Here is a 20,875-nt window from a genome sequence, read left to right on the forward strand (position 1 = left end):
GCTGTGCCAAGTTCCTCAAGACAACGTGTGGGTTTGGAGACTGGTAGAAAACCCTGCCGGACTCCAATGGAAGCAGGACTCAGAACGACTTTGCCTGCACTTTGGGATGTTTTATCAACCAGGTTTTTTGCAGCCTTGGCAAAGAAGCAAATTGATTTCTATCACCTGTCTTTCAGGTGCAGAAATCCTGTGAATGCTTTGTTTATCAACCTGTGGGACCCCCTGGTTCATAATTCTAGAGGCAGGATTCTGTACCCGGCAGCAAAATCCTTCAAGGATTTCAAAAACAGGAAAACCCAATAAAGATTTCACCCAGGCTGTCCCAGTACCTGGATTTTCGTGACTGTTGCAGGAAGTGCAGGAAGGGTCTGTAACATCATTTGTCTTAGCTACCTTCACTGTTACTATCCAAAGCCCATGGGCACGATTCGGCATCCAATATGCATTTGCCACCATTCTTACCACGTTTAGCATCCATTTGACTAGTTCATCAGGTGTGGCTTGTTGACAAAGTTGTAGACCTGGGAGTTTCTGGAATACCTGCCTCTGTCAGGCAGCTTCCTGATCAGCACCCCCCTGGGCCACCCCCACACCTCAGTCCTCTTTTGAAGAGCTACAGAGCCTGTGGAAACAAGTCCACCCATGACACTGTTTATTCATATGTTTTCGAACCCTGAGTGATAAATAATTAATGCTTCTATAAAGATGAAATTCGATCACGGATACAGAACATAGTGCATCACTGCTCTGATCTGAAGAAGCTTCATGTGGTATGTGTGTCCCTCCTGATGACATGGGAAATCCTTTAATAAGAAAGCTTCTCATTCACTTCTGCTGCAGGTAGCAATTTATCTCCATGACAAGAGCATCTTGATATTTTCTCAAAATCAGGTAAAGTGATAGCTTCTATCATAGCAGTAGCATTTAGATGCTATAAACACTCTTTTTCAGTTGATAATATTGAAAACAATAATTGATTTCCTTCCCTCTACAGATTTTTTTCTTCATCACTCTGCTCTGTTCTACACATGATGATCTGATCTGTTTGCTTTAGATGAGCTGTAGCTCTAGGAATCTAGAGTAAAACTGGTCTGCACCTGGTTTTGGGGACAAAACTGAACAGCCCCCACCTGTACAGAAAATCATTGGGAGACCCCATGATGAATCAGAGCAAGATTTTTGTGCTCATGTAATGAAGAAAAGTCTGACCAACCAGACACCCACTTTGCTCCTTTACAGGGGCTGAACCCCAGAGAAGATGCACTGCATGGTGTGTTTATGTGCAAGCGGCTTGGGAGCAGATGAGCCTCCGTGGGGTCCCTGTGCACCAAGGAGGGTTCAGAACGGCAGCTCTATTCTCCTGGGTGTAGAAATTCTCATGGGAGTTATTTGTGGAAAAGAGTCACCTGTTTAGGTGAAAAGGAGTTAGAATGTCACTTCCAAGTCATCTGTCATCTACTTGGCAAAAGTCGACTTATCTTGAGATGTGCACATATGTGATTGTCATGGCAGAGAGACAGTGGATGTTATTATTGTCATGTTGGGAAACTATACATTGTAGGGGATTACTGAGAAGTTCTTTACAGGTCATGATGATTCCTGTACTATGTTGTAGAGAGAGGTACAAGTATGGGGAGGAGCAAGATGGTACCTTGGTCGACGAACTGCAGCTTGAGGTCGGTGGAGGAGACTGAGGGATGCTCCCAGGTGACAGTGCACCTGTTACTGAGGGTTTTCCAGACTGACCCCATCCCTGCGTTGGTGGCATCATCACAGGTTGTGCAGGTTTTTTGGCTTGTGCTTTCCTTTTCTGAAAGTATTTTAACCACCTGGTTAATTGTTTTCAATATCTGATGGGCCACAATCTCTCTCTTGCTCTCTCTCTCTCTCTCTTTCACTTTGGACCCTCCTGCTTATTCTCCTCTCCCTCCCCTCCTACCTCTTTGTCTCTGTCTGTCTGTCTTTCTCTGTCGCTATTTCTCTCTCTGTATTTCTCTATCTCTGTATCTCTCTAGGTATCTCTCTCTGTATCTCTCTCTCTCACACACCCACACCAGGATCTTCAGTTGGAATACTAGCAAATTTATCATACCCTCATCTGCTCCCCAGCTTGGACCCTAACCAGGATTACAAATATGCCCCTGCAAGTTTTAACAACACAGATGATTGAAATTTCATTGGAAAGTTATGCAATTCTAGGTCTGCCTCTGCTTCAAAGGGTCCTATTTCAAGTTCCTCAGGACAACAAGTGGGGTGGGGACTGGTACAAAACCCTGCCCGGCTCCAATGAAAGCAGGTCTCAGAATGACATTGCCTGCACAAAGAAATATTTTATTAATCAAGGGTTTTTTTGTTGTTTTGTTTTACTGTCTTGTACTTTGGTGAAGAAGCAAATTGGTTCCCATCACCTGTCTTTCAGGTCTTTCATCACCTGTGAATGCTTTGTTTATCAATCAGAGATTCCCTCAGTTCATAATTCCAGAGGTAGGATTCCGCACCCGGCAGCCAAATCCTTAAGGGACCTCAAGGACAGACACACCCAATAAAGATTTCACCCAGGCTTTCCCAGTACCTGGATTTTTGTGATTGTTGCAGGAAATGTAGGAAGATCTTTAACATCATTTGGTTGGACTCCCGTTACCATTACTAACCAAAGCCATGGATACCATTCTGCATCCAATACGCATTTGCTACCATTCTTACCACTCTTAGCATCATTTGACTAGTTCATCAGGTATGGCTTATTGACAAAGTTGTAGATGAGGGAGTTTCTGGAAATTCCTGCTTCTGTCAGGCAGCTTCCTGATCAAAACACCCTCGACCACCCTCCACATCTCATTCCTCTTTCAAAGAGTTACAGAGCCTTAGCTGTGGAAGCAAGTCCACCCATTACACTTTCTATTTATATGTTTTAAAAGCAATTAAGAAATATTGTAACATCTGCACATGTACATGGATTCTGTGTGTGCCCACAAAGTGCTCAAGTGTTAGTGCCCTGACACTCATTGTCTGTGTGACCTTTGCAGAAAGTGTTTAACCTCCATGAACATCGGTTTCTCGTGGGCAAAATGGGACTAACAATAGCAACCTGAGTCATATGTAATAGATGCTGTTATAAAGACAAAGTGAGATCATGGACACAGAGCACATAGGCTTTAGATCCAATAGCACTATGTGGTCAATACAAAGAGATATCAATATGGTCATTGCTGTTTCATGAACCACCCAGAGAATTTTCATTACCAGTCTGATCTGCAGAAGCTTCAGGTTGTATGTGTGTCCCTCCTGATGGAATGAAAATACTTTAATAAAGAAGCTTCTCTTCACTTCTGCCACAGAGAGCAATTATCTTAATGACAAGAGCATCTTGATATTCTCTCAAAATCAGTTAAAGTGAAAGCTTCTATCATAACAGTGCATTTAGATGTTGTAAATATTTTTTCAAGTTTATTTATTCATTTTGAGAGTGAGAGACTGAGAAAGTAAAAGAGAGAGAGAGAGAAATAGAGAGAGAGACAGAGACAGAGACAGAGACAGAGAGAGGAAAAGAGCAAGTTGTGTAGGAGCAGAGAGATAGGGAGACAGTGAATCTTAAGTTGATTCTTCACTCTCAGCCCAGAGCCCAAAGCAGGGTTTGATCTTAGGAACTGTGAGATCATGACCCAAGCAGAGATCAAGAGTTGAATGCTCCACTGATTGAGCCACCTAGGTGCACCTGATGCCAAAAATATTCTTTTTAATTGGATAATATTTTAAAATAATAGTTACTTTTTTTTCCTTTCCAGATATTTCCTTTTTCACCCTGTCTAGTCCTTGAAACATCTTATGTTGAGCTGTTTGCTTCTGGAGACACATAACAACAGGAATCAAAGTTAATACAGGTCTGCATGTGGTTTTGAGGAAAGAAAACGACCAGAACTTGAACTTGAAGAGAATCAGTGGGAGACCCAGTGATGAATCAGAGTAAGGTTTTCCTGCTCATCTAATGAGGCACAGAGTGAATGGTGGACACATTTTTTGCAGGTTTCCTGTGCAGGTGGCTGGACCCCAGCGAAGAAGTGATTACGTGGTGTGTTTAGGTGAAAGAGGATGAAGGGGCAGGTGAGCCTTCCTGGGGTCCCTGTTCTCCAAAAGTTTTCAGGGCAGAGTAGGGATTGTCCCAGAATAGAAATGACCATGTCCATATATAAGCACTCCAGGACTTCGAAAGCGCCACTTCCAAGCCAGTATGGATGGTCAGAGTAGAGTTATCTTGAGATGTGCACATGTGTCATTGTCATAGCAGAGAGACAGCAGCTGAGGTTTCAGTGCCTTGTTAAGGACACATCGTGGCCATCTGGGCCTCGAGTCAAACAGGCACAGGTCGCTAGCTCCATCCCATGGGTACGTCCTGTGTAGGGGTTAGGAGTTAGGGGTGCTAACAATAGCAGAGTCCACAAGACACAACTTGAGAAACATGTATTTAAGGAGTTTGTCCTCAAGTGCTATGTGTGTGTTGGGGTCAGGATACAACCCAGGTCAGAGGGCAGCTTGGGGCTTGGGTGATAGACTACATTAAAGAATTGTGATTTAAATGTAGCCTTGCCCATTCCTCAGGTTGCCTGTGTATTTTCCACAGAATGGACTTATATCCCTGAGCATAGGCAACCACAATGTCACGTCAGGATGGGACAGGGGCCAGCTAGGAGGGAGTGGATGCTCGCGTGTGCGCTCACCTCTCCACCTCGTCTGGTCTTTCCCTGTAATTTGAGGTTATTGTCTCATAAAAGGAGAACTTACACTCATTAAAGTGATAAATTCTGGAAAAAATATCAAAGGACCTGTGACAGCCAGCAGTGTGAAGATGTGATGTGTTGTTGGGGGCACATTAGTGAGGACTTGCTGGGGGGAAGGGAGTCAGGCTGGAGTCTGAAGGTGGCTGTATCTGGGTCGGTGAAAAGAGAGGAGTAATGAATTCCCAGCCACAGAAATAGCTTATGTCTACACATCTGAAGTGGGAGAGAGCCCTGAACGTGGAAATGAATGCAGAAGTATGGTCAGTAAGCCAAGGGAAAAGGGACAAAAGCAGACAGGAATGCAGGGGATTCATCCTCCCATGTGCATCTTTCATGGTCTGACTATCTCCTACCCCTACTCCTACACCAAGTCAGTAACCCTCTTGACATCAGTAATTACTTAAAAATGCATACTTTCAAATAGCAAAGTTCTACTACACTGGAATCTCACTATCTGTATTTGGTAAACTAATGAGTAATTATTGTTGTTAGGAAATTATATATAGTAGGGAACTACTGATAAGCTCTTTACAGGTGGTGATGACTCCTGTACTATTGTAGAGATGAGTACACATATGGGGAAGAGCAAGATGGTACCTTGGTCGCGGAACTGGAGCCTGGGCCTGGTGTAGGCATCTGAGGAGGCTGAGGGACGCTCCCAGGTGACTGTGCACCTGTTCCTGAATGTTCAGGAAGCTGGTTCCATTCATGTGTTGTCTTAGATTTATCATTGTTTGTGGTTTTCTTTTTCTTTTTCTGAAAGTAGATCCCAACCCTCTGGGTAATGTTTTTCACTATTAGATAAAACATCATTACTATTAAGCCAATCCATTTTTTATTACTAGATTCCAAGTATACTAAAACTTCTGTTTCAGGACTCCAGGGACTCCATGGGGCCCATCCTCTAAGAGATGACAGGGAGGCACGCAGCCCACACTGAAGGGTGTTTCACACAACAGCTGGGAATTCCCCTTCCTCCCTGTGGCCTGAAGGATGCTGCACCAGGATTTGGAAAATCTAGAATTGAATTTTGCCTCTTCGGTGAGCTGCTTTCCTAGTGAGACTTCCTCTTATCCCACATGTAAAGAGGGGGGTAATGACTCTATATCTCCTCCCCAGGGAGTCACACACACAGATTATAGTGAACACAGCTCTGAAACGTAGTGGGTGATTGCCAGCTACAGGAGGGTGATCGCTAACTACGGGTTTGTTGACTCCAAACCTCGTTTTCATTCTGCCCTTGGAATCCCTTTTTTTCCTCAATTCTTCTATTTGCAGGTTGAGAAATGAAGAAAGAACTAAGTGTTCCTACGAAGGTAATTAGTGGAAAGGCCACAGTGGAAGCTCCTTCACCAGGACCTTGAGCATCTTACCTGCGTCGCAAGTGTATCATCCACTGATTCTGAAGCTTCATTCACGGTGGATGGTGATTCGCTGGTACTGGATGCCTCCTGCCATCTTCTTCTCATTGGAGCTGGTCCTTGTACTTTGTATTTCTTCATAACTGAGGCAGTAAAGAGAACAAGATAAGTCCAAAGGAGCTGGTCTAGGGCAACTGCATCACGTTCAATGCTATTTCCTCTGAGCTCCTGCGTGTGGGTCTGAGGTAGTGTGTTGCTGCCCCTGCTGCATCCATCAACCAGCCAGCTGGGCCACGGGTGCAGGCTGCAGCCCACAAGCCACAAGCCCACCTCGCCATCATCCAGACTCCCGGGTCCCTCAGACAAACCCTTTTCCAACCCTTTTATCCTATATTTTCCTTTTAAGAGTCTTAAGTTTTCATAACGTCAACGGTGGGTTAACTCCTATAGAAAATCTATCTGAATTACAGCAACCAGAGAAAGGAAATCTGATCTAATTAGTGATGTGATAAACTGGTGATACTTGACTTTGTAAAATATGTTTTTATGATCCAGTGATTTATACGAGGCATTTTTTTACATTTGTGAGAGATAGGTTTTTCTTTAAGCACTGCCTCACATTTGCTGTGAGGGAATATAGTAATGATGGAACAAATCCTGTAAGAAAGCACTATATAAACCGATTTCAGTATTTTTCAAAGTCACAATTTTTCCTAATTTTGTTCTGTCATCCTGTAACCTTTCTTTTTTTCTTTTTTTTTTTTTACAGGTGAATTCCACAAACTTTTATTTTTTAAAATTTTAATTAATTAATTAATTTTTTAAATAGTTTATTGTCAAATTGGTTTCCATATAACACCCAGTGCTCTTCCTCACAAACGTCCTCCTCCATTACCACCACCCCCTTTCTAACATGGGGAAACCTCAGCCTTTCTTGTCAACTCCTTCTGCCCTTTCCTTTACCCACATCCCTAAAATGCACCCTGTAATTTGGGTGGCCCCCTTTTAGGAAAGGAATTGCCTAACTTGTCAATCTGTTGGAGCTTGAAGGGCCACCCCATCTGGGCAACTGAGTTGTAAATTGGGAAAGGGGTCTCCCAGCTACACCGGCACCAGGGCTCTGCCAGGCACAGAAGACATGCACACGGACCGTGAGGGCTCCTCTCCATTACCTTTTCTCCTCTCATTTTTAATAGTTTTCACAGTGTCTTCAAGTCCTTCTATGTCTTTGAGCAGCTCCAAGAGTTTCTCCACACAGGTAATCCCCCGGAATTTCTTTTGCATCAGGTCAGCAATCTTGACCTTGGTATACTCTTCTTTCATTTTTGGAGTCAGTCCCAAATCAGAATCCATCAGGGACTTTACCATGCTAAACTGATCATCATTGAGGGGCTGCAGCCCTTTCAGCAGAAGAATTTTTTTGCATTCCTTCTCCATCTCTCAAGGTCTGGCTGAGCCTGCAGGTGGAAAATACCATAGGGCATTATATCCTCATCCTGACCACTTAAAAGCCTGGTTGTGTCTATGTGCGTGAGTGCGCCATGTCAAAGTGTTGTTCTTGAGGGTGTGTGACAAAGTCAGGTGTGTCACTGTGCTGCATTCAGAACTTCTAAGAAGGTCTTTTCATTTAATAATGACAGTTGTGATGGGTCAGAGCAGTATGGTGGCAGGAGGTCTGGAAAGAGGTAGTTGTGGAGTGTGGGCTGTGCTATGTCAGGGCACCTGCTTCTGGCGGCCATCCTCTGCTGGGGGTGCGCTCTCTCCCTGGAGGCCTGCCTGCTGTCTCCTGACCTTGCCACCCTCTCTGATGGCCAAGTGGACCACAGCCTCTTACCCTCTGTGACTGTCCCCATCACCAGGGCACTTGTTTCCATGCCAAGGACCCACCCCTGTCCACCTGCCTTCTCTTAGTCAATCCTAGCAGTGTCTTCTCTCCCTGAGGCTTGGGCATGTCCTCTGTGTCTTCTGTGCCCTTGTCCCCTGCTGGACTTGTACCTGCTTCCTCATGCACAATCACAGCACTTATTCTCCGGGACTATTTGGCTATCTTTTTGCTGGAGTTCTACACTCTTGTTGGAGCAAGAATGTGGCACTTACTTGGCACAATTATTTAGCAGTTGTTTGATTTTACCTTTCTAGGCTGAATTCCTCTTAACAGTTCTTTTGGAGAGCTAGATGTCCCTCTATCCAGTCATGGTTCTGTCCCACTTGACGGCCTCCAAGAATTCCCTACTTTGTTTTTGAAAATTTTCTTGCTCCTCACCCTGGCTTGGAAACCCTTGAATAATCTGCATGTTTTTTACATCTTACCTTTTGTAATTCTTATGGCTTATGCTCTGGAAATGTACACCTTTTCATGTGTCAGGGCCTCGCCTTTTCATGCATCAGGACTTTGCAAGTCCCTTCCTGTTGCCTGGCAGGCTGATCTCCTTTCTTCCTCTGACCACCTCCTCAGAGCCTTCAGGACTCTGCTGAGGCTTTGTCTTCTGAAAGCCACTGGAGCCTTGTGGTGGACAGAGGGTCACTTCTCTAGACCTCGTTAGCACCTCCCGAGTACTTCCCTTCTGGCACTCAGCACACGGTATGGATTCCCCTTCTCTGTTTAAATTCATCAATTCATTTATGTAGCTTTTGTATAATTAGCATGCTCAAATTCCTGGGGCTGTGAGCTATTCCTTCCCGAGAGAGCGAGATCCTCAGGTTGATCAGGCCCACAGACTGAAGGATAAATCCACAAGATGTATTATAGCAGAACTGAAGATTATTAACCCACAAACTAAAAACTCTGCAAGCTTACAGAAATAAAGAGGAGATTACCTGTAAAGATTCAAGGGGCAGACTGAATCTAGTGCTCAACAGCAAAGTTGTCCACCGCAGGAAAATAGGGTAATTTTCAAAATAGTACTTGTCCAAATTCCATACCTAGTTTGAAACTGAATATTGTTAAGGTGAAATTTTTGTGCTGTGTTTGGTATGTATGAGTGTGACAACATAATTCATTTACAAAATAAAATATAATAAGATCCAAGGTGACAGGAGACTATGTCTAATCTTTATTAATTCCTCTCAAATATGAACATACATATTTTATTGCCATAATATTAGTGTGTTTGATTTTAGAGTAGTCATCCAGACCCCTCTAGCGTTTCTAGTATTTTTTTTCCCTGTTTGTTTCTTTTTTTAATGTTCATTTGTTTTTGAGAGAGAGAGAGAGAGAGAAAGAAAGTGAGCATGAATAGGGGAGGGGCCAGAAAAAGGGGGGCAGAGGATCTGAAGCAGACTGTGCTGACAGCAGAGAACCCCATGTGGGGCTCGAACTCACAAACCATGAGATCATGACCTGAGCCAAAGTCAGATGCCCAACCAACTGAGCCACACGGGCACCCTCTAGTATTACAGTATTTGAAGTAGGTACACTAAATAGCCTTTTTGAAATGTCCCAGTTGTGAATTTCAAAACATATGCAGCCCCAAGGGTATCAAAAGAGGTACTGTCTACATAGAGGAAAGACAGAATAATTTTGAGAGTAGAATTCTAAGCTAGCCAAGCTGATACTCAAATGTGGAGGCCTCAGAATCTGTTCTCCGATATTCAAGGCCTTACAAGACAAAGGGCTATCGGGAAACCTCTATTGGAAGTAATATTCAATAATAAAAATAACACATAGAGCCCAGAACTACTGCAAGCCAGATGGAAAGGAAGAGTGAGAAACCACCTAGACAAGGTGTGCCTCTGCCCTGCAAGGAGATGAAGACAAGAGAGACAGGAAGCTCATAGACGGTGGGGGAAGGAAGGAAAACCAATGGGGCCGTTCACTAATGTATTTGTCTTAAGGGTGAGATAAAGGTATAAGTAAAAACAGAGGCACAAGAAAGGAGAATTCAGAAGTGTCATAAACGGAAATGAGCATAGCAGATACCAAACTGTACCTCCTAATGATCAGCACAAACAGAAATGGTCCCAATAAGTGAAGTGACACCTTTAGTCAAACTGCATTTATGCAACCTGCCAATATATTGTTAACAAAAGATCACTTAAAGGTGGGGAAATAAGAGAAAAATATGTTATCATGTGGTAAGTCACCAAATGAAAGCCAGGTTATCTATCTTAGTGTAGCTTTAAATAGACAAAAAGTATCATCAGAGCACAGCACAGTGACAGAGCTGGCATCCCAGGGAAATAAAATTGTTGTGAGTAGTGTGTATTTACCTGCTAATAGAAAACACATATTACTTCCATTACATTATATTCCTTTAAAATGCTATAAATATTAGGTAATTTATTTTATAACCTGATTCACATGTAATAATATAAAATTATATTTGTACTATTATGTCATATGTTTCTCTCTGCACATCCACACACACTTTATATATGTGTACATATATTCATAGTTGTGTGTGTAATATACATCATATTATTGTATATATAAATGAGAGAAGTACAGGACAGAAACCTCACAGTTTGATGGTAAGTGGTTTTAGCACACCTCTCAATTATTAAATACAATTTTAAAAAATCAGTAAAAATTTAGGAAATATGACCAACACAATTAATAAATGTAATTAATGAGGTTTATCTAACATACCCCAAATTCTGAAGTCAGCAATAAAAATCTCACACTCTAATTAAGAGCAAATGCAATATTATTATAACAGGCCATGCAGAAAGTTGCTCAACAATTCTGAAAGTGGGCAGGAGAGATCTAACTGTAACTGACTCCCTTCCTCTCCCCTGCATCTTGCCACTAGAAAAAAATCAGTAGTTTTTTTATAAGACGAATTATATTTTATTTTATTTATTTTTTTATAATAGTTTATTGTCAAATTGGTTTCCATGTAACACCCAGTGCTTCTCTCCACAAGTGCCCCCCACCATGACCATCACTCCCTCCCTCCCTGTTTTGAGGAAGGCAGAAGGAAATACTAAAAGGAACTGAAAAAGTGGCTGTGGGGTAGAAGATAAAAATTCAGCTGTCTAAGAGAGGTAAAGAAGCCATGTTTTTGCATAACTGTGTCTGTGGAAATGGAATTTTTCTGCTCTGTATGTGTGTATTTTCTAACCTTGGGATGATACCATATACAATCAACTTTAACTCCAGATGCGTTTTACTTAATATTATGTTATGGTATTTTCCTCCTTGTGCCCCTGTCTTGACTTTCCCAGGACCTTGCCACAATCACCACGTGTCTTGTGCACTTTCCAGGGAAGAAGACTGAACACTTTCTCTAAATATAACTAATGGCAATAGTCACCTAGGGAATAAAATTTAATATCTTCTATAGTTAAAATCTATCTCCCTTTGTTCAAGCTTTAGATGTGGTGGAATAGAATGTCTGTTTCTTCTCTAAGCTGTAAAGGATTAGAATCAAGCTACTGTTGGGGGTGCCCGTGTGGCTCAGGTGGTTAAGTGCCTGATTCTTGATTTCAGCTCAGGCCATCATCTCATGGTTCATGAGTTTGAGCCTCACTTTGGGCTCCGAGCTGACAGCACGTAGCCTGCCTGGGATTCTCTCTCCCTCCCTCCCTGTCTGCTCCTCCCCTGCTCTCACTGTCTTTCTTTCTATAAAAATACATAAATAAACTAAAAAAAATAGAATCAAGCTACTGTTTTCATTTTTCTGACTATAGTTGATACCAGCACACACCCCACCCCACCCCCCAATTCTTTATAACAAAACCTATCTGGTTGTTTCCTGCTCAGCCAATAGGTGCCTACGTCTCTAGACAGAAAGCCCACAGGCCTCACCTTGTTGAAATTCCCCAAAAGTCCAGATCTTGAGATCTTCTCTGGAAATGCAGGAATCACTGCCTATTTTATTTGAGGAAAAAGATAAATCAGCAAAACCCTTAGAGACTCAACAGCAAGTGCTATAATCTCCTGAAGGGCACAGGAAAAAGAAGTGCTTTGAAAGATAACAAGCAAAAGGAAAAAATGGCACTGGGTAGAATCACAACTTCACTGGTTTTGGTTTCCTCGCACTGTGCTGTCCCCCAGAGGTTATGAAACATCTGAGACTCCTCCCTCCCTTGTTCTTAGCTTTCGATTTCATTAGTCAGAGAAAATAAACTGTTTCCTTCCTGTAAATACTTAATCAAAATGAAAAATTAGAGCAAAAGAAAAAATATATATATTTTTACAAATTTCAATAGATGGAAGGAGTTCTGATATTAGAACTTTGTTATCCAACAGACTTACATGTGGGTCATTAGAAATTATGTTCCCTCCAATGATGTTCAAATGTAAAGTAAGATGAGTCTCTGGGCCACTTATCCTCATTTCCTGTTTTCAGAGTCCTAGGAGGAGATGTTGAAAGAGGCGTCCATCTCTACAAGGCACGTGACTGGATCCCTGGATATAAGTACAGACAGGCCTGCTATGAAATCAGTCTTGGTTTAAATAGTGACTGAAGCATTTCCCAAGTTAACACTGGGGCACCTCGAGCTCCACGGAGGGGGAAGGTCATGAATATGTGACTCCTTCCTTAGATACATAGCAAGGAAGTTGTTCTCTCAACTATGACCAGACCATTTTGTCTTGCTGATTAAATTAATGGTTACTCATACTTTCTGCATTATTCATGCATAGACACAGGCAGGTAGGAAGCTCATATCATGACAGCACTCAAGCCTTTGCAAATTCTGGATGAACACTGAACCTCTGGACTGAAATGGGCCTGATTAACCTTTTGTTCCACAATTTTTTTTTCCATGAAAGACAGTGGATGATTCCAGAGTACTGGAAACCCTGAGATAGCAAATAAATAGCACCAATCAGCTGACTCTATGGCTGTAACCCACCAGATGATTTGCAGGTAAGATGAAGTCATGACTGGGGTCCCAAAGGGCAGCTGGTGTTGATAGACTATCTGAGGTCATCTAAAGAGAAGAAAACATTATTTTAATCCAACCCATAGTCATAAAGTGGTTAACTGAAGTCTAGATTTGAGACCATCTGAAAACTCTCCCAGGACATGAGTAAGTCATGGGAAAGCGAGGGGGATTTCCATGGAGGATGTCCATAAACACTGGTGGGTGTTCACTGCTTCTTTACAAGGCTTTCTGTTGCTGTTTTTATGCAGGTTGGGGCTGGTCTTAAAGTAGGAGGTGGAGAGGAACCTTAGGGCGGTCAGAGAGGGCCCCATCTGATAGATCAGAGGGTAGAGAACATATGGGAAGAATGACCACATCAGGACACTTTCCTGCTGCTTGTCTTTGTAATCAGGTGATGTAGAGTGACAGCTTCTGTTGGGACACACAGATTACTGCCATCAGTAAAGACGCTTCAGAGCAATGCTCCGTAATTCATGCAGCAAAGTTGGAATTTTAATAGATGAAACAAAGGAAGGCTAAATGTGTATTTTTCCTGGCTTATAGGCAGTAGCCAAACAGTTGGTGGCTTGTGCTGTGATGCAGAATGCTCACTAGCAGAACATACAAGAAACCCTGGTACAGAGAAAAATGGATAAACTTACAGGATTCTTTATTATCTGAAGTATTAATGTACATGGGCAAAATCCCCAGGAAAAGTCCCCACCAGATTGATGTTCTGCGGACCAAAGCTAACACCCTGACTGTTTTTGTAAATACAGTCCTATTGGAACACAGATATGCTCATTTATTTGTGCATTGTCTATGTCTACCCTTATGGTGAAACTGAGGGGCTGACTAGCCACACAGCCTAAGTTTTCACTCCATGGCTTTTTAAAGAAAAAGCTTGTCAACCTGTACCGTAAGCCATCGGTCTAAGAGGTAGCAGGGAGAATCTATAGGGAAAAGCAGAAGTAAGTAAGAAAACATTCACATCAAGAAACCACAGTCAGGGGTGCCTGGGTGGCTCAGTTGGTTAAGAGTCTGGCTTCAGCTCAGGTCATGATTTCATGGTTTGTGGGTTTGAGCCCAGTGTTGGGCTCTGTGCTGACAGTTAGCTCAGAGCCTGGAGCCTGCTTCAGATTCTGTGTCTCCCTCTCTCTCTGCCCCTCCCCTGCTTGCATCGTCTCTCTGTCTCTCAAAAAAAAAAAAAAAAAAACCATACAAAAAACCCCATAATGAGACCTTTTCAAATCCACAGAAGGCCCATGGAGAAAGGCTTGGTGATAAAGTTTGTGACTCAGAGAAAGAAACAGAAAGAAAGGGTTAGGGACTGAACTGTGTTTTCCCAAATTCATATGTTGAAGCCTCACACACCCCGGAGACTGTATTTGGATGGAGATAGGGCCTCTAAGGAGGTAAGTAAGTTAAAATGATGTCATAAGGGAGGGGCATTAATCCGATATGACTGGGACTTGTCTAAAACCAAGTGGTTTGAACACACACAGAGACTAGGAACGTGTCCACACAGATGAAGAGCACGTGAGGACACAGCAAGGAGGTGGCCTTCTGCAAACCGGGACGGAGGCCTCAGGAGAAAGCAAGCCTTTTGATGCTTTGATCTAGGACTTCCAGCCTCCAGAATAGTGAGAAAAGAGATTTCTGCTGTGTCAGCGCACGCCCCCCCCCCGCCCCCAGTCTGTGGTATTTTGTTATGGGAACTCTAGAAAAGGAATATAGGGAAGAGTGGCAAAATTCTTCTCCAACGGCTCATCCTAGCGAGCCGGAAGCGAGTTTGCCAGTGTGGGAGCCTCAGCTGGCTCAGCTGATGAATTCACAGAACCACCAGTCCTTTATTAGCATGATTTCTCAGGGAAGCTGATTTCTCTTTCAAAGAAAATGGAAAGTGTGATTGAGGTTTATATGCTGAATCAGTCTTGTGTCCCTGAGAGAGAGCAACGGGATGGGATGCATTCTCGCTTATCATATATTGAGAGATTCAATTTTTAGGTCATAAAAAAGTACTTTTGCATTTACTTTCATGAGAGACATTGGCCTTTATTTGTCTTTCTGCTTGATCTTTATCTGTTGTTGGGATGACAGTAGTGTTGACATTCCTAAAAGCAAGTGTTTGAGATTGTTAATCCCCCCTCTTTAGATGTTTGATAGAATTCATCAAGTGTGTATTTCCAGAGGTTTTATTGTGGAAAGGTTTTTGTTACAGCTGAGTTTCCCTGCATAGATGTGGTGACATTCAGATGTTCTTTTTCTCTGTGAGAGTTTTGGTAAGTTGTGTTTTACAGGAATTTTGTCCACTGGATCTAAGTCACCAAACTTACTGTCCTAAAGTGGTTCACAATGTGCTTTTTGTTCTCTTTCAAACTTCTGTAGGCTCTGCAGTGTCACCTTACATTCCAGAAAGTAGGCATTTCCACTGCTTCTTTATTGTCCATAAGTCATCCTGCTAGACAGATTTGTCTCCGAGGACAGGAACACAGGGAGCCTGAGGTCTGGGGGGATGGAAAGAGACCCGAGGGCTTGAAGCCCCTGGCACATGCAGCCAGAACAAACCAACACTAAAGGTGTGTTTCCTTCATTCCTATTTCTTGACAAAACAAGACATTACAGGGCATGTCAGAAGACAAGGAAAAGCGGTCTGAAGGGACAAAACTGGCATCGGAGTCAGACTCAGATATGACATAGATGTTGAACTTAGCGTACCAGAAGTCTACAATAACTATGATTAATATGGTAAGGGCTTGTGCTAGTTCCCAGGGATGCCATGAAAAGAGTCCCACGCATGGATGGCTAAAATAACAGGACTTTATTTTCTTGAGTTCTGAAGGCTGGAGTCCAGGATCAAGGGAGCAGCAGGGCTGGTTTTCCCAGAGGACCCTCTCTTCGATGTGCAGATGGCCACCTTCTTCGCACAGTTGTCCCTCTGTCCTCCTTCTCCTGATGTCTCTGTGTGTCCATGTTTCCTCTTCGCACAAGAACATTCATCAGACTGCATCAGGGACCATCTGTATGATTTCATTTGGCCTGAATCCACTCTTTAAAGGCTCTATCTAGAAATATAGTCACATTCTAATGTACTGCCTATTAGGGCTCCAACATATGAATTTGGTGCTGGAGACACAAGTGAGCCCATAGCAAGGCTCTGAAAGGAAAAGCAAAAAGCATGCACAGGATGGAAACTCTAAGAGTTAAAAGGAATTTTAAGAAATAAAAATGTGGAGGAGTACTTGGGTGGCTCCGTGGGCTAAGCGTCTGACTTGGGCTTAAGTCATGATCTTGCGTGCAATTTGGTAGTTCAAACCTCATGGCGGGCTTTGTGCTGATAGCTCAGAGCTTGGAACTTGCTTCATGTTCTCTCTCTCTTTCTCTCTCCGCCCCCCCCCCGCCCCTTCCCTGCTCTCTTTGTTTCTCAAAAAAAAAAAAAAAAACATTAAATGAAATTTAAAAAATTAAAAAAAAAGAAAAAAATGTTGTGACACAAAAGATAGGTATTTGATAAGTGGACACAACCAAGGGAAAAAATCAGTGGGGATAGGTCAATGGAAATTTCTTACACAGAAATGCAGAGAAAGAAAGAAATAAAAACCAGAATAGCCACCATCTTTGGCATAATAATGTAAGATGTAGCATATGCATAATTAGAAATCTGGAAGGTGAATAAAAAGGCAGTGGAGAAGAAAAAATATTCGAAGGAATAATGGCAAAGAAATCTCTAAGGTTAATGCCAGGCACAGAACCACAGATACAAGAAGTTTAGACAATGTCAAATATAATAAACACCAAAAATTTATATCATGGCATATCATTTTCAAATTGCAGAAAACAAAAGACAAAGAGAAAATCTTGAAGGAAGTCAAAGGAAAATATAACTCCCTGTCTACCGAGGAATGTGTTATCTTTCTGAATATTGTCATTTAACTAGCCATAGACACTCTAGGATTACCTTTAAAAAACACATCATTCTGAGTCTTCTCTTTTGCTTATCTAGATTTCTAAAATTGCCTAGTGAGCTGTGCTAGTAGACCAGCTGCTTAATTTTAATAGCATTTGCTGATTTCTGTGGTGTAAACACTACTACCCAGGTTGATTCCATGATGCCCAATGTTTCCCACCAGTGTGCAAAATCCCTAAATATATGAGTTCGTTCTTTACCCTGGTGGAATGGGTAGAGTCCACCACTCTGCCACTGACAATTTACGTGTCTTCCAACATGTCATCTCCTTGCCACAATACTTTTTTTAAATGTTAAAATAATTTCTTTTACCAAAAAAACCTCTCAAATATTTACCTATGTTTTACAATGAAGATCCAAATTTCTTTCTTTCTGACATAAAGTAGGTAACTTTCAAACACCTTTTTCTTTTTAGCTCTCCAGTCTAATTTGCCTGTATACTCTCACATAAATCAGACTTCCGCTGTACAGAACCATTCACACCAGCTTGTGCTTTGAACATTTGCAGGTGACATTTCCTGTACCCACCAATAGCTGATTTCTTCATCTTGCTAAACACAATACTACTGCACATTGATCTCTCACGATCCCCAGGACTGTGATAAGAAATGTGCATGGATGATCTCATTTAACTTTCAAATCAGCCTGTGAGGGAGAGACTTGCTCTATGTTAGAGAAGCCTGCTTAACCTCCTTTCCCAACACGACACAACTAGTGACTGATGGAGCCAGGTTCATGGCAGGTCAACCTCACTGCAAAGATTCTTGCTCTTAACCACCAAGCTAAGTACTCCCTGCACTGCTCATGTCTACAAATCTTCCTTCACTTAGCACACGTCTCATGTGCTTTTAAGGCCTATATGACAGTAAGCCTACATTTCCTTAATATCTCCTAACAAAATTCTTCATCTGAAATATTAGCACGTTGTTGGGATTCTCATACTTCCTGTCTCCATTGAACTTTGTGTGTAAAATCACAGAAATCTCGTTTTCCCAAAGCCTACACCAAATGTTTTGCATCTTGGGAAAACTAATGTTTGTCTATACAACTTCTACCTGTGGGAAGCTATGGATTTTAGATATAAGCTTTGACCTCTGGCTTGTTACTCTCAGTTAAAGGCAGAAGTAGTGATGATTCTACTTCTTCACACTTAATATTGTGTCACTTTCCTTCCCCCTCTCTATCTTTCTGTATCCTTCTCTGTCATAGTGTTCTTAATCATCTGTGAAATGTGACTATATTGCTATATAACATTGCTAGATAACAGGAAAATTAAATTCTATAGACTCATTAGGTTGAGGGAAATTTGGGGCATGGGCATCATAGGAGTTCATGTAGATTATAAGGTGGCATTCCTTCCTCTCTCACTTAAATGCTTCTCCCACTCAACATTTTTTCCCACAGATTTTACAATCTGTGTTATCTGTTTTAGCTGTTATTATTATTATTTTTGCCCCCCCCAAAATACCCTACAAGCCAAACAATTTCAGTGGCAGAAAGGGCAACTAAGTGTAGCTCTGGATGATCTCTCTGTTTTGAGGGGAATAGAAATGAGAGTCAGTGCTGGGGCAGGAGAAGAGAGGGATTAATTCTGCCTTGTACATGCATGAAACTTCACAGCACGACGCAGGAAAAGTACGTGAATGCAGGCAGCTTCCGGTTCACCCAAGCTCCTATTCTCTGACATTCTCTGCACTGCACGAGGCACGCTTTCTCACCTCTGCCGTTATCTCCGCTGTTCCCGTTCCGTATTTGACCATTTCATCTAAGATAGACCATCCACTGCAAAGCCTTTTCGGATGGTGCTTGCTAGAATGAGAATTCCTCTACTCTGCTTTGTTTTGGGACATTTCCCGATATTATTTTACTCTAAAATTGGAGATGAGATTCTTTACTGTTGCCAATCCTGAAATTTCATTCCACCATAAATATCCAATTCAGGGGATTCTTACCACAAATCACTAAAACTATAATTTACCCACATTATCTCAGCAATAAGACAAAATGAATTGGAAGTTTGAGAAGAGGAAAATAATTTACAAGTGGTAGAAAGGTTTGACTTTAAAATTTTGTTTTCTTTCAGTTTCAGGTTAGCACTTAAGAAACTTTTGCCTAAAAGAAGCTCTTATGCACCCAAATGCATGTTTCTGTATTATTAAAATGTTTATGATATCACCTCATGTGTGTGAGGAAAAAGAAACAAAAATTTATTGACATACAAGATGGTAGAAAGTTTCGGGAAGGAATACTTCCTAGCATGGTCTCTTTCTCTCCCTAGCTAATGACAAATGTAACAGATTCAAATGCTGAGTCCAACTCTAAGTTACAGCAAAAACTGTGACCACTTTTATATGGGAGTGTGTGTGTGTGTGTGTGTGTGTGTGTGGGTGTGGGTGTGGGTATGGCATGAATAACATGGCTTCTCTCTGATGATTTCTATGGAAGCTAAATAAAACACTAAGTGCTAGGCACATAGGCTGTTATGCAGTATCTAAGGCACTTTAGAGAAAAGACTGGCAGTGTCTTGCATTGTATTTCCCTTTAAAATTTTTTAAAATGTTTTTTTATTTATTTTTGAGGGACAGAGAGAGAGAGCACAAGCAGGAGAGGGTCAGAGAGAGAGGAAGACACAGAATCCAAAGATAGGCTCCAGGCTCTGAGCTAGCTGTCAGCACAGAGCCCGATGCGGGGCTCAAACTCACGAATCGTGAGATCATGACCTGAGCCGAAGCCGGACACTCAACCAACTGAGCCCCACAGGCTCCCCTGGATTGTATTTTCTGTCTGAAGTTAGAAGTTGTATCTCTTAGAGTTAGTCTCAGGGTGGCAGTAATTACACACAAGAGGACAAAGTTACCAACAGCATGTACAGGAAGTCAATTAAGTTTTTTTATGGCTCTAAAATCCCTTCCCAGGTTATTCTGAGTCCTACTTTGGGTGCAAACCCTTACCGGTGCTCCCTGCTGCCCTCAACGATTCTGGCAGAAAACCAGTAATTATTCTGTTTCCTGTGGGTCTCATGTTTGAACCTTTGTAGAATGTTCTGTCTGGCTAGCCACTGCCCGTCTGCACTCAGACTGCTGAGTGACCTCCTACTCATGACCTCACCTCATGGAGGCAGAGGAGACCTGGATAAATCTGGAATGGAGACAGAGCCAATAATCAATAGTTGGGACAGGCTGGTACAGAAAGAGAGACAAAGAGCAGGAGGTCACTGATGTCTGGAAACAGGAAGCTCAGAGAAGATACAATCAGTGTCTGTGAAGGCTGTGTAAGAGAGAAGGTCGAGAATGATAAATGAAATCATGAATAAAAACGTGCACGTGAATGTTGGGAAGAAGAGAGCAGGATGGTGGACAGACATGCTCCCACAATGCTTCCCTGGACCACCATGTGTGAGATGAAAGGGCCGCCGTGTGAGGGAGACCCGTGTGAGGATGCCCTTGGTCGCTTTTGAGTCTGCTGTCTCTCCCACACCGTCGACGTGGAAGGAAGACTTTGTCTGCACACCTCTTGGAGTCACCTGTTTCATGGAACTGACTTACCTTTGGAGCCTTAGTGTCCCTTCCTCCTAAGGCAGGGATTTCTCTGGATGACCTCTGACACTTTGTACTCTGAAAGATAGTGATAGAGAACCAACTACCTCATAAGACTCTTAAACAGCTCTAATAATTAAATCATTCTTCTCTCTAGTAAATTCAAAGATTAAATTCAAAGATTGTCTTCTTATTTTTAGCCCTGAACTACTCATTTCTGTCAGAAAGAACACCTAATAACCTTTCACCCCTTCTGCCTGAGACTATCTCAAATAATTGAACAGGACCATACTGGGACATGTATTTCAAAAATCATGAGTGGAATTTGGCTTTTCATGATGAAATATAAGTTGGCCATCAACCTGGAGCACCCAAGGTGCTATTATGCTGGCCGTGGTGAGGAGCCAGCATGTCATCTGCCCA

The 20,875-nt window shown here is 42.3% G+C and overlaps 1 protein-coding gene and 1 long non-coding RNA gene across 2 annotated transcripts in view; one reads left to right on the top strand and one right to left on the bottom strand.

Moving 5' to 3' along the window:
* Positions 1-20,875, bottom strand: part of IFI16 (interferon gamma inducible protein 16) — a 58,111-nt gene that overhangs the window by 12,341 nt on the left and 24,895 nt on the right. The window contains 4 exon segments of the mRNA XM_029933429.1: positions 1,652-1,810; positions 5,373-5,531; positions 6,149-6,279; positions 7,309-7,575. Coding sequence (XP_029789289.1) covers positions 1,652-1,810; positions 5,373-5,531; positions 6,149-6,279; positions 7,309-7,575 — 716 coding nt within the window.
* Positions 12,684-20,507, top strand: LOC115288494. Its single transcript, XR_003907033.1, has 3 exons — positions 12,684-12,735; positions 12,855-12,951; positions 19,832-20,507. It is a non-coding gene; the product is annotated as an uncharacterized LOC115288494 (long non-coding RNA).

Source organism: Suricata suricatta, chromosome 3, assembly GCF_006229205.1.
Source record: "Suricata suricatta isolate VVHF042 chromosome 3, meerkat_22Aug2017_6uvM2_HiC, whole genome shotgun sequence".
NCBI lineage: Eukaryota > Metazoa > Chordata > Mammalia > Carnivora > Herpestidae > Suricata > Suricata suricatta.